Source organism: Balaenoptera acutorostrata, chromosome X, assembly GCF_949987535.1.
Source record: "Balaenoptera acutorostrata chromosome X, mBalAcu1.1, whole genome shotgun sequence".
NCBI lineage: Eukaryota > Metazoa > Chordata > Mammalia > Artiodactyla > Balaenopteridae > Balaenoptera > Balaenoptera acutorostrata.
Genome location: NC_080085.1, coordinates 73,388,838 through 73,402,622, shown reverse-complemented (window position 1 = coordinate 73,402,622; position 13,785 = coordinate 73,388,838). Strand labels below are relative to the sequence as shown.

The 13,785-nt window shown below is 38.4% G+C and overlaps 1 protein-coding gene across 2 annotated transcripts in view; it reads right to left on the bottom strand.

Moving 5' to 3' along the window:
* The window catches only part of APOOL (apolipoprotein O like), a 96,250-nt gene extending 87,069 nt beyond the window's left edge, over nt 1–9,181 (bottom strand). Inside the window, exon 1 of one of the 2 annotated variants that reach the window (XM_007183532.2) lies at nt 9,051–9,181. In XM_007183532.2, the coding sequence (XP_007183594.2) occupies nt 9,051–9,065 (15 nt within the window). In that variant the 5' untranslated portion in view covers nt 9,066–9,181. The remainder of the gene's footprint in view (nt 1–9,050) is intronic. The other variant, XM_007183534.2, reaches the window with a different exon arrangement.
* Between the last annotated feature and the right edge of the window lie 4,604 nt (nt 9,182–13,785).

Here is a 13,785-nt window from a genome sequence, read left to right as displayed (position 1 = left end):
CTGAAAACCACAAAATATTGTTGAAAAAAATCAAAGACCTAAATCAACTGAAAGACATCCCAAGTTCATGGATTTTCAGACTTAGCATTGTCAAGATAGCAATACTCCCCAAAGTGATCTACTGATTCAAGACAGTTACTATCAAAATTCCAGATGCCCTTTTTTTAAATTGACAAGCTGTTTCTAATATTCATATGGAAATGCAAGGAACCTAGAAAAGTCAAACATCTTGAGAAAAAAGATCAAAATTGGAATTCTCATCAAAGGAAAAAATTTTTTTCTATTTCTTTAATTTTGTATCTAAATGAGATGATAGATGTTCACTAAACTTACTGTGATAATCATTTCATGATGTAAGTCAAATCATTCTGTACAACTTAAACTTATGCAGTGCTGTATGTCAATTATATCTCAATAAAACTGGAAGAAAAAAACTGTCAAGGTCACTCATGAAAGATAGGAAAGAGTATGGAAATATTCCAGATTAAAGCAGATCAAAGAGATATGATAAGGAAACATAATGCATGATCCTAGATTTGGATCCTGGCCTAAAAAGGAAGAGGAGACATTGTGCAGTGGGTGAAATTTGAATGGCATCTGTGGATTGGATGATAGTGTTGTATCAGTATTAACATCCCGATTGGGAGGCTTGCACAAAGGTTATAGAACAGTATACTTCTTTTTGAGGAAATATACAGTGAAATATTTAGGGGTGAAATAGCAACATGTCTGCAACTTGCTCTCAGATTGATCAGAAAAGGAATAATTATAATAGAGGAGAAAGGGAGAAAACGTCAAAAGTTAACAACTGTAGAATCTGATTTAAGGAGATGAGTTCTTTGTACTCTTCTTGCAACTTTTCTGTAAATTTGAAATTATTTCACCATAAATTATACTAAAAAAAGGACCAAGTTAGAGCACTCACATTTTCCCATTTCAAACTTAATAAAAAGCTACAGCAATGAAGACAGTGTAATACTGGCATAAAGACAGAAATATAGATCAATGGAATAGGGTTAATTGAGAGTCCAAAAATACATTTAGGGTCAATTAGTTCTCGACAAATGTGCCAAGACAATTCAATGGGAGGATGAATTGTCCCTGCCAGTTACATGGCTCTGTGAATTTTTGTCACAAGAGCTCTATTGTGAATTTTGTCACAGGGGCCCAAAATTTCAGCTTTTGCTATAGGCAGAAATATAAGTATAAAAATACATCCCAAAGTTAAGTGCAGATATTGGTTTTCAATTATTTATGCTGTTCCTTTCCTTCCATTAGTCCAGATGAGTGAATGGATATAACGGTATTTTCTCTGCTTACAAAATTAAGTTCTGTTTAACTCTACTGGCTCTTTCATGATAAACAGAAGGACTTGTGTTTCAATTAGACTAAGGTAGAGTAAATATTTTGCTTTAACCATACTTTGATCAGTACCAAAATATGCCAAAAACAAATTATAAAATTATTTACCTAGTAAAGTAATACTAGTCATTCTTGAGGTAGAGGGAAAGAATAAGAAATCTAGGCAGGGGTGTATAATCCTCTCACAGGAAGAGAAAGCAAATATTTGAAATCAAAAATACAATCTACCACCACATGGCAAGTAGCAGTTCTTAACCCATGGTAGGTGCTTAATACATACTTGTTGAAGAACTAAATGAATGAACTAAAATGAACAAATATTATGAAGCAGCCTTATGTTCTGTAGGCATTTAAACTACTTCTTCCTCTTTTCTCCCATAGTAACTTTTAGATATCTTTTATTTTGAATACAACTTGTGTTTACTTATCAGTTTCGCCCACTAGAGTCCATTCCTTGAGGACAGTACTTTGGTCTTGTTCTTCTTTGCCCTCCCTCCTTTAAAATTGATTAATACATTCATTTCCTTTAATCGCCAAATTTCACTCTAATTCATCCACCATAGGTAGCTATTTTCATATATTTAATGATTATCTTTTTGTTTGAATGTTTACAAAATGCATATTGTAGTAATGTGTACATGTATTTTTAATTTTGTTACACATCTCATGTTTTCTGTTTTCACAAAGTAAATGGTGTATTACAGTTGTTTTGTTTCTTATCCTTTTTCATAAAACATAGCCTTTTATATCCATCTGTGTTTCTATGTGTACATATAACCCATTTCTTCTAGCTGCTATATAGTACTACATGATGTACATCCACCACATTTCACCTATCCCTGTCAGTGTTGGACACCTATATTGCCTCAAACTCCCCATCACCATAAAAAAACACTGTGATGAATATCCTCCTATAAGTGCCCTCATGAACTTGTATATCTTTGTGATATACACTCAAGAACAGAATTGCCATGCCATAGAACATGTGTATATACTTAATTTCACTAAATAATATCAGATTGATCTCCACAGTGGCTGTACCAGTCAATACTCCCACCAGCAGTACATGGGGGCGCTTACATTCCAATATCCCTAACAACATTTGGACTTAACCAGCATTCTATTTTCCTCTAGCTTAATCAAATGTTATCTCATTGTTCTAATATGTAGTTATCTGTTAATTATTTTGAGCATCTCTTCATGTGCTTATTAGTTTTAGTGTTTTCTCTTCTATATATCTCTTGTTCCTATCTTGATCTTTGTATCCCCAATGTTTATCACCATCTCCTGCACATTATGGGCATTAAGATTTTTTTTGAAAGAATGTATAAAAGAATAAGAATGTATGAAAGTAAAAAGTATTCACAAGACTTGTTAACAGTATGGATGTAGAGGATTCTTTAAAATGATGGAATACAGCAGAAAAATCAAATGTGGTAAAAATAAAGGAATTTTGCACATGTTGAATTTGATGCACCTAAAGATATCAAGTAGGAATTTGGATGTATGAATGAATGAGGTGAACTATAGAGCCAGGCTGAGGAGGGGATATGGCAGTAGCAGTTAGCCTAGTGATATGAGAAGTCCCTAGTAAGTTTCAGAATGACTGAGAGAAAAGATCCAAAAACAGCCAGGCCAAATCTACATTAAGTATGCAACTCATGCCTTAGCTTAAGAGTATTAATATCCATCAAGTCTATATAACTCAGGAGAGATTACAGAAATGGGTTACATTTTCCCTGAATATGTTCAAATTATACTAAGCAAATTTTATTATCCACCACAGATTGCTACTTACTGGTTGTCTCGGTGTTTTTTTTATCCTTGGGCAACCAATTTCCCAATTTAAATTACAAGATCTTAATAAGTTAGCTTTTAATAACAACTCTAAATATATCCTACCATATTTTCAACAACTTTATCACTTCTGGAAAGTATTCAAAAGTAAATTGTACCAGACCATGAACCCCAAAAGTATCCATCCATTGCCTTGCCCCTTCTAAGAAGTCCTAGAGCATCTGACAACTATATTGCTCCCTTCTGTGATTTCTAACATAGGTCACTATGCTGTTAACTACAGGACTGATGCACTGGCCAAAACTGACTGGACCAGGGATTGGTATCTGAGCCAAAGGCAGCCAACAAGAGACTGCCTTACAAAGGGGCCCGATGTGCAATTTCTGCCTAAAAAGGGTATTTTGCAGTGGTTAGTGACTAGCCAACCTGATCAGATCTTCTCTCTAGGGAAGTCTGGATGTGAAACACATAGAGTTAGCAGAAGCAGAACCATTAATGAGAATGGTAACTACTAGAGTTGCTATGGTATCCTGAACGGTTCTTCTTGAGATTTGTTTAGCTGATGAGACAGTTTCCTAGGCTTTCTTCCTAACCTATGCAACTTTCCAATAAACTACCACTTAAGATGACTTGAACTTGCCTCTGTTCTTCATAACCTGAAAATCCTAATACCCTTTCTTCTCTAACCTGTATAAAAGCCACAAATTCTCCCCTAAATCAGTGGTTCTCAAACCTAGCAACACATCAGAATCACTGGTGGGCTTTTAAAATATTAAAATGCCCCATCTGGGGTGGGGCTCAGGCAACAGTACCTTTTCTAAGCTGCCCAGATGATTCTAATGCACAGCTAAGATCAGGAAATATTGACTTACATGCGCCTGTTATGCAAACATTTTAGGGTCCATGTCAAGCAATTTTTAATTTCCATATTAAATGAGGTTCACAGAACACCTAACAGCCACCTGTGAGGATGGCATCACAGGGAATAGCTCAGTCATATAGGTGTGGTAGGAGGCAAGGCACAGATCATTTTCACTCTATGGCATAAAGCAACATCCTGGAACCTATACCAAGTATGGTTAAGGGTTTCAAAGCATACTTTCAAAGTTGCACTGAAAATACAGATGCTCAACAATGCTGAGTGGAAAGTGAAAAACTGATTTTGCTGGAGATAACCAACCGTCTTCCCAAGAATGAACTTGACTTTGTTAGGTTCCAACTACTTTCTGATATCAGTCACATGAAACAAAAGAGGAAAGAGACAAAGACTAAAGTTGACACGAAGGCTGGTATTATCAAGGATTTTGAAACCTTTAGGTCTATGGCATCCATGTTCCTTCCCATCCCCATCATCCTTGACTCAAGCCCCAAAACACAATTCCAGAGTCATGTATCATCTCCTGTATTCTAATTTCTACAGCGATCTGTATTTTCTCTTCACTGACCAAAGTTCCTGCTACTCGACCAAACTCCAAAAGCCCTTCCATTGTGTCTACCCTCTTCTCTCCTTGCCTGAAATGAAACATGACTGTCCCCTGAGGTCACTGCTTCCCATGTAACTCTCAAGTGGAGGCTATTCAAAGTGTCTCAGGTATAGGAGGTAGAGTTTGTCTTCTTCTGATTGCCAATGCTGCTTCTAAGCCATTACTTCCCCAGCCTTAGGTAAAAATCTCTGTTCTTGTTAGTTAGAAAGTGGAACAACTGGAACCCTCATGAATGGGAATGTAAATTGGTACAACCACTTTGGAAAACTATTTGGCAGTAGCTACCAAAGCTGCATGCCCTATGACCTGGCGATCCCACTCCTAGGTATATACTCAACGGCAATGTGCACTTATGTGCGCCAAAAGACATATACAAGAATGTTGATGGGAGCATTATTTGTAATAGCTTAAAACTGAAAATAATTCAAATGTCCATTAACAGTAGAATGGATAAATAAATCATGATATATTCACCCTCTAGAATATCATAGAGCAATAAGAATGAATGAACTAGCATACATGTGTAATGGCTGAATTTCAAAAACAATATTGGGTGAAAGAAGCCAGACATAGAGTAAATACTGCCTTATTCCATTTACATAAAGTTAAAACTAGGCTAATTAATCTATGGTGGAGAAGGAGCAAAGGGGAGGGCTTCGGGGCTGCTGGTAATTTTTTTTTTTTTAATTTGGCTGCTGGGTGAACAAGTATGATCATTTTTTGAAACTTTACCAAGCTGCTTATGATTTGTGTACTTAACTGTATGTATGCTATACTTCAACTGAAGAAAGTTTTCATAAAGGAAAGAAAAGTAATTCTCGTCTGAGACTCATACAACCCATCTATTCATCCTTAGCACTTGCCTCCTGGTCACTTCATTGCATTGAAGATTTAGGATCCTGGTTAATAGTCTTCTTCTATACTCTAAATCCTGCCATAACTCTGAGTGACTTTAACATCCATATGGCTGAACCACTCAAAAGCCTCACCTCACTCTTCTTTGACCTCACCTTTTTAGACCTTCATATTCACTCCACTGCAGTTACCCACTCCATGAGTACACCCTGAATTTACCATTTCCCAGAACTTGTTAATAGCTAAAATCATAAACTCAACAAGCTTTTCTCTGACTACAACCTCCTATTTCAGCCTTGTTTTCCTTACTGCTTTACTCCTGTTCTTTAAGCCAATAAAGCTATCTACCACAGAAAACTTTTTGTGAGAATTAAATAAAATAATGTGCATCAACAGCATAATACAGCGTCTGACACATAGGAAATACTCAATACATGGTAGCCATATTTCAATATTAAGTATTCTATTAGAAACAAATATCTTTCAGGATGAAAATTTTCCTCAAATTCACTCAATCTCTGGCATTAATGAAATCTAGCTTTTGACACTACATTCCTTCCAATCCTTTTAAATGAAGGCCAGTCCTCCAGCCATTCTCTCTGATTCAAGAGGTCAGGAGGAGAGATCAGTACAGTACTTGTTCTCAAGGCTAATTCCACATCAGTGTTCCACCATCACATCTGCTCAAAAAGTTCTTATCTCTCAAAATGTACGTAAACTATTTTCAGAGTTATCTACCAACTTTCAGGACTCCTTTCTACCTTATTCCTTGTTATTAATCTCTGGGGCTTCAAAATTAACACAGATCAGCATTTTTGTACCTTGGCCTCACAGATGCTTCCCCAAGCTTAAGCCTCACGATCTGAACTCAGACCATAGCGATTTCAGATCCAGATCTACCACTTCTGACTGAGTGAGTGACTGTGGGAAAGTTACTCAACCTTTCTAAGCTTCAGTGTCTTTACCTGTAAAATGCTGGTAATAACAGTACCTAGATATAGGGCCACTGTGAAGCATAAATGCGAAAATTCACATAACGTGCTTAGCAAAATGCCTAACACAGTAAATGTTCAATAGCATAATAGCTGTGATCACTATTATTAATTCTTACCAGTTCTTGGCACATTTCCACTTGTCTCCAAACCTGCTCAGGTCTCCTGACATTTTTTTTTCACCAGTTTTATTGAGATTTAATTGGCATATAGTCTCCTACTTTTTTAAATGAAAAGAAACCTTCCCGGAATTTGCTACCCCCATCTCAAGATTTCTTCCCTACCTTTTGCTGCAACATTTCTCTAAAGAGTAATGTACACTTCCCTTCCAGAGGAGGCAAGGAGTAGTGGAAATATCAGGGACTCTGAAGCCAAATATACCTGTGTTTGAACATGGTTCTTCCACTTGGATAACCCGAAGCAAGCGCTTTTTCTAAACCTCAGTTTTTTCATATGTAAAATGGGGATACTACCCATTTCTTAGGGTCATCAAGAAGATTAAACTGAAATAATACATGTAAAGCAGCTGGTCAAAGTAGGTGCTAAATGAATGCCAGTTTCCCACCCCTTATCCTTTCCCTAACCCCTTACAATCTAGGTTCTCACTCTACCACTTTACCTCACTTCAGCTCTTATTAGCATTGTGACTTTGGACAATTTAATTGAATTTTCTAAACCTTAGTTTTCCATTTGTAAAATGGTGATCATTAACATCTACAACATAAAGTTATCTTGAGAATTAAGTGAAATAACATATGCAAAGTATTTTAGCATGGTGCCTGGCCTTGCAGTAAGCACTTAATAAATGGCAGCTACCAGTGACTTATTAATAGCCAAATCAAAAGACTGTTCAACTCGCTCCTTCTCTAGGCTTCAGTGACAACACACTATTCAGGTCTGCTTTTTAACCACTGACCATTCCTTCTCTCTCTGTACTCCCTCCATGATGTCTTTCTTTATTCTCTTCAACCAGGTGTGAACTCTCTCTTCTGAACCCTCAGATCACTTTGTACTTCTCCTGAGACAAGGCACTTCCTCTACTCTGAATGACAATCATTTGTTATATGATACATCTCAACTACTTAATTTAATCTCTTTTATGTCCATTGCCTGGTACTTATTTATTCATGTAGAATTTACTGAGTCCCTAATATAGCTCATACCTGTGCTAGGTACTAAGGATACAAAAATTAACATATTATAATTACTATCCTCAAGTAGCTTATAGTTTAGGAGGATAGAATACACAAGTAAGTAGTCTACTATTTGCAGTATGATAAGTCCTATGGTAAAAGTATGCCCAGAATCCTCTCGAGCACAAAGAGGAGTTATTTAAATCAGACTGGGGAGATCTGGGACACTATCTTGGAAAAGGCCTTTTGTATTTAGCATACGGGGAGGCAGTACACAAATCCCTGATAAATGAATGAGTGAAATATGAATAGGAACTAACTAGATGAGGATGGGAAAGGGCACTTCAGGCCCAGAGAAAGAGCAGGGAAAAAGGCTTGGAGTACAGATATTAGGAGAGTTTCTGAGAGACAGGAAATGAAGCTGGAAAGCCAAAGCAGAGTCGGTTGTTCCAGACATAGGAGTCTGACCTGACCCTAGAGGGCAGATGACAGAGTGCCAATAAAGATTTTTAAGTAGTGGAAGGGCATAATCAGATTTACATTTTAGTACTCTGGCAGTGCAGGGGGAAATTAATTCCATGAGAGCCAGGCTAGAGGCAGCGAGTCCAGTTAGAAGGGTGTTGTGATAATTCAAATAAATTCTGAAAGCAAAAATGGAGTGAGAATGGCGAATCAAGACGGATACTGAGCCTGAATTATTCATATTTGTATCTCCTGCAAGCAGTGCATTTTACACTTAAAACCCGTTACAAATATCTACCCATAGGTATTTGTCTACTCATATTTGTCGACTACTGTTACTGAAACCTACTTAGGGAACTGCAGCTAGCAGCCACTTGTGTCACTTCCTGTACACAGATTCCTAAGTAAAGGCACCTTTTCCCATTACAGAACTCAAAAGAAACTTAGGTTTGTCATTCAAACCCGTAAAGTAACAACAGTGCATAGAAACCCAGGCACTGCAGAGAGACTTGAGACGTCTCTATCCTGGTCTATTTCACCCGAAATAATGTTTGAACAAAGTCCTTCAAAGGGTCGTGAGGCCCCGCCCTGTGCACCCAGGCAAATGCCCAGGATTCTTTTCTCTTTGTTTCATCTCAAGACCCAAGTCTGTTCGCTGCTCGTCGCCTGGCGGGCCATTTTCGCCCAGCTGTTTCCCAGTTTTAACCCTGCCGCTGTATAAACAGTCAACAGCAGGGGATTGAGGAGAGAGAACTGTCCCAGGCTGAGGAAACTCTAAAGAGGAGAAGCAGGTGTCTTGAGGCTTCAAACGTTAAAGATTCCCTGACCTTGCCAATTCTCTCGCAACCCCATCTCCACCTCGCCTCTTGCTGAGGGACTCCCTTCTGAAGTTGGGAGGATCCCTTCTACAGTTATCAGAGCGCTACCAGCATCCAGAGAAACTAAGCAAAGTATTTTTTACTTACGCTAACGGCCGCCATAGCTGTAGCACTCTCCGCCCAGGTCTTCGCACGGAGAGCGGAAAGGGACAAAATAGCTCAACTAGGCACCGTTCAAAGTAGCCCCACCCAGTTCCGCCCCTCGTCGGCCGGCTCCGCCCTTTCTCCGCCTTCCTAGTGCCGCTCTAGGAAGCTGCAAAAGTTGGCCCTCTTTCTCCGGGGAAAACGGTTCAACCCTGTGGTTGACTGTCGCTATCCCTGATGACACCTTTCAGAATATTCTCCATAGTCCATTTGAAAATTACTTTGCTGGGTGCAGAACTTTTCATTATGTTCGTTTTTTCAGGCATATGTGATTTTTCTAGTTGAGGACTTAAAATCCAAGTCCGGCTGCCTTAATAAATAACTGTATAGTCACAAAAAGAACATGTTACCTCTGCAATACTTGGGCAAGTTCATACAGCCTAAGAGTATGTCACTAAGCGCCTACTACGTGCCAGGCACTTGTTCAAAGTACAGAACATAACGTAATGCCTTCCCTCACGGAGCTTGTGATTCCAGGAGGAAAAGAGAAACAAATAAATGTTACAAAGTGCCAAATGCTATGAAGGAAAATAAAACAGTATGGGGATGGGGTGGGAATTTATTGATTTAGATAGATTAGGGAAAGGCTTTCTGATAAAGTGACATTTGAGAAAAGTCCTGAAGGAATTTAGGGAAGAACCTTCCACGCAGAAGGAACAGCAATAAAAAAAGGCCAGTGTGTCAGAAGTGGCTACGTCTGATGGCACTGACTAATTTAACGTGAGAGGAAAAGTATGTGCAGCTTCTTAAATTTGCCCCTAGGCATATAATAAATCTCAGGGACCTCTGATGGCCATACTAAAGAAAGCCCCTTTACTTCTCACGGTCAAAAAAAGCTGAGATTTTTAAAAGCTAAACTCAAAGACTGATTCTTTTGGTTTCTAAAATTATTTCAGTTGAATTTATACCTAACCTTGATAGGTCACTTATGTAAAAATTTAGAGCTTTGAGCAGGAGAGAGTGGTAGTCTGACATTTTAAGGGGGCTATCTGGGAGGATCTGGAGGACTAAGAGTATTCAAAATCCCTACACCTTTCTCTCTGAACTACTCTTTATTCCTGATACCAATTTCTGTATTGGTCAGCATTCTTTGATTACAAGCAACAAAACCCGGGCCCCCTGCACTGGAAGCACGGAGTCTTAACCACTGTGCCACCAGGGAAGTCCCTCATTCAAGTTATTATTTGCATTTCCCTGATGTCTAATGAAATTGATCACCATTTCATATTTCAATTGGCCATTTTGATGTTATCTTTCATAAAGTGCTTATTCGAGTTTTTAGCCCACTTTTTCTATTCTGTTGTCCATCTTTCTCATTTATTTGTAGGTGTTCCTTCAGAAGACTGTATACAAGCACTTTGCCAGATTTATGTGTTGTTAATATCTTCTCTCACACTGTGGCTTGCCTTTTTATCCCTTCAGTGGTGTCCAGAAACCAACCCTGCTGGACCTGGATCTGGGACTTCCAGCCTCCAGAGCTTAGAAAATATATTTCTGTTGTTTAGGCCACCCAGTCTATAGTATTTGGCTATGGCAGCCTAAGCAGACTAATACATTATTCTTCTTATATATTGCTTAATTCCATTTGCTAATATTTTCATTAGGATTTTTACATCTATGGCCATGATGGTTATTGGTTTGTAATTTTCTTTTAAGACTTTGGTATCAGTGTTTTATTAGCTTCATAGACAAATTGGGAATTGTTTCCTCTTTATTTTCAGGAAAAGTTTGTTTAAGATTGGCATTATTACTTCCCTAAATATCTAAAAGATTTCACCAATGAAGCCATCCAGGCCTGGAGATTTCTTTGTAATAAGGTTTTTCATTATAAATCCAAACTATTTAACATGCTCTCAGATTTTCCATTCTTTCTTGTGGCTGCTTTGCTGAGTTGTGCACAGTCAGTTCTACAACAACACTTATTTAAAAAGGTGAATTTGTTCCAATATGGTAGATATATTAGGAAACAATTTGAAAATTACATAAATTTCATGTTCACTCATGCACTATTTCGTCCATAAGAAACACGATGTGAATGCAGAAAACAGCACCCAGTTCAATCAGACTGTGTAAGAATGCACAAAACACACACACAGACTCCTCAAATATCTACCAGATACCTTGGTTCACTCAGGTGTTACCTACAAAATTGTGTTTTGTTACTATTTTTTATTTGTGAATTTTTCTATGTAAGTAAACAATATCCTAAACGTGTCTAAGCACTCTCGCCCCAAAACACCAAGCACTGCATGAGAAAGGAAAGCTTTAAATATTGAGGTGAAGTTTGAAGTAACCAAGAATTTTGAAAGAAGTGTGAGAATATGTGATATCTCCTGAGCAGTAGGTATAAAGAAATATGCATTTTTGGACCTTCTGATACAATACAGTGAAAATAAAGGAAACATCTATGTCTGGAAAAACTTCAAGGAATACAAAATCAGTAATGAGACCTAAAGTAATAGAAGAAATGAAAAGATTGATGAATCTATGGATTGAAGACTAGACAGTAAAAAAAATTAGGAACAACCTTTCTCACATTTGATGAGAAGGCACTATCTATACACAAAGGCCTTAAATGAAAATTGTCAGGCCCTGCACAAGTGGCTCCTTCAATGATGGTTTGGTGATTTAAAACACTGTTGCAATTTCCAAAGCTTTCAGCCTTGGGTGAAGATGTGATTGCAGATTTAAAACTTGCAGAAGAACTTCTAGCAATGAAACACATAATAATTGAAGAAGAAGGATTACATTGGATTACATTTTCAATTTTAATGAAACAGTTATCTATTATATATGCATCTCTTGAAAGGCCTACATTTGAAAGAAAGAATAATATGACCTAAGATTTAAGGCTGTGAAAGACTGCAAATTTTGATAACCCTGCTTAAAACTACTTCACAATGACTCACAAGCTGCAACCCTTCCTACATCCATTTCCATAAGCAAACTTCAGTTGACTTTCCTATGTATTATATGTAGTATTTATATATTTCTTAACTGTTTAACATGCATAAAAGTGTGCTACCATGTTTATTAAGATCCTATATTTTTGTAATGGGTCACTGATGAAGTGTTTGGGTGCTGCACCTCTAATCTCATTTTCCCCATAAGATCTTCAGTTTTTATTACATGATTTCATGGTGCATTGATTTTTAGGGATTCATATGTTGAGCTATAGTAGTACTGACATCTCATTTCATCTTAGTTGTCAAATATGTTGGCACAAAATTATTCATAATCTGTTAACCTAAATAAGTGAAGAAATATATAGCTTTTTTTGGTCTACCTTTTATTTTCCCATTTTTGGAAAAAAGGATACAAAGAAAACAACACTAGTGCAATGATCAATGGCCCCTGGTACTCAGCCTCAGCGTCAGGAAGACAATAGAAAGAGAGAGATATTCTGACAAATATTACAGCAGTCCCTTCTACTCAGTTCCAAGTTTTCAAGAAAAAAATATTATGATATTTAAATATTTAGACCACACTCATAGTCTGCAACCTAAATCCTGGACGTTATGAGTAGTAGGAAGTGGCAGGAAGTCCCTAGTCCTGTGCTCATTTTGTATTGTTACCGACCAGGGTTCCTGGACTCTTTAATCAATATAAATTGATAAAAGGCCAGACAAGAAAATTCAGGCAAGGCTTTATTGGGGTTCATGCTGCTGCATGAGGGAGTGAGAACAGGAAACAGGGCTTCCCTGGTGGCGCAGTGGTTGAGAATCTGCCTGCCAATGCAGGGGACACGGGTTCGAGCCCTGGTCTGGGAAGATCCCACATGCCGCGGAGCAACTGGGCCCGTGAGCCACAACTACTGAGCCTGCGCGTCTGGAGCCTGTGCTCCGCAACGAGAGAGGCCGCGATAGTGAGAGGCCCGCGCACCGCGATGAAGAGTGGCCCCCGCTTGCCGCGACTGGAGAAAGCCCTCGCACAGAAACGAAGACCCAATACAGCCGTAAATACATAAATAAATAAAAATTAAACTTAAAAAAAAAAAAAAAAGAAAGAAACACCATGATGGTAGAGAAACAGACCCTTAGGAACAAACATCTTTAAAAAAAAAAAAAAAAAGAACAGGAAACATGTTCCCTTGCTCTCTCCCTGAGGGGGGGCAAGCTGGTCCCTTAAATGGGGTGAGGGTGGGGGCAGACTCGTGGGTTAGGCAAGAAAGGTGGCTTAGGTGGTCTGCTCACTCCTTTGGTGGTGTTATCTGCAGGGATCTTGTGAAGTATCCTGCTTTTGTCCCAACACCTCAGAAGTGGCAGTTGGATTTTGGTCTTTTTGTATCTTGTTGCTCATAATTTGCCTCAACTGCACATGTGTGCAGTTATTTTTAGTCCCTTACAGTTTCTTTGTATTCTGTTGCTCGAGGAGATATTTGTCTAGGTGAAAGCACTGCAGCAAAGGGTCCCAGGTCCCAGCCTGTCTCATTGCAATACCTTGAGGCACAATATGGCAAGGTTTCCACTCAGGCTGAGTGGCCTAACCAGGTGAGTCATCTCCAAGCTATGGTTCTGGTATGAATTCTCCATTTAATAAGAGATTCTGGGCACTTGCACAGTGCCCTTCATAGCAACCCACTAGCTGCAGCACCTTCCAGACTACAGTTTATGGGACTCAAGGATATGGCCAGGCATATGAACTTCAGGACACAGAGCCTCTTCTATCTGTCTTTTGC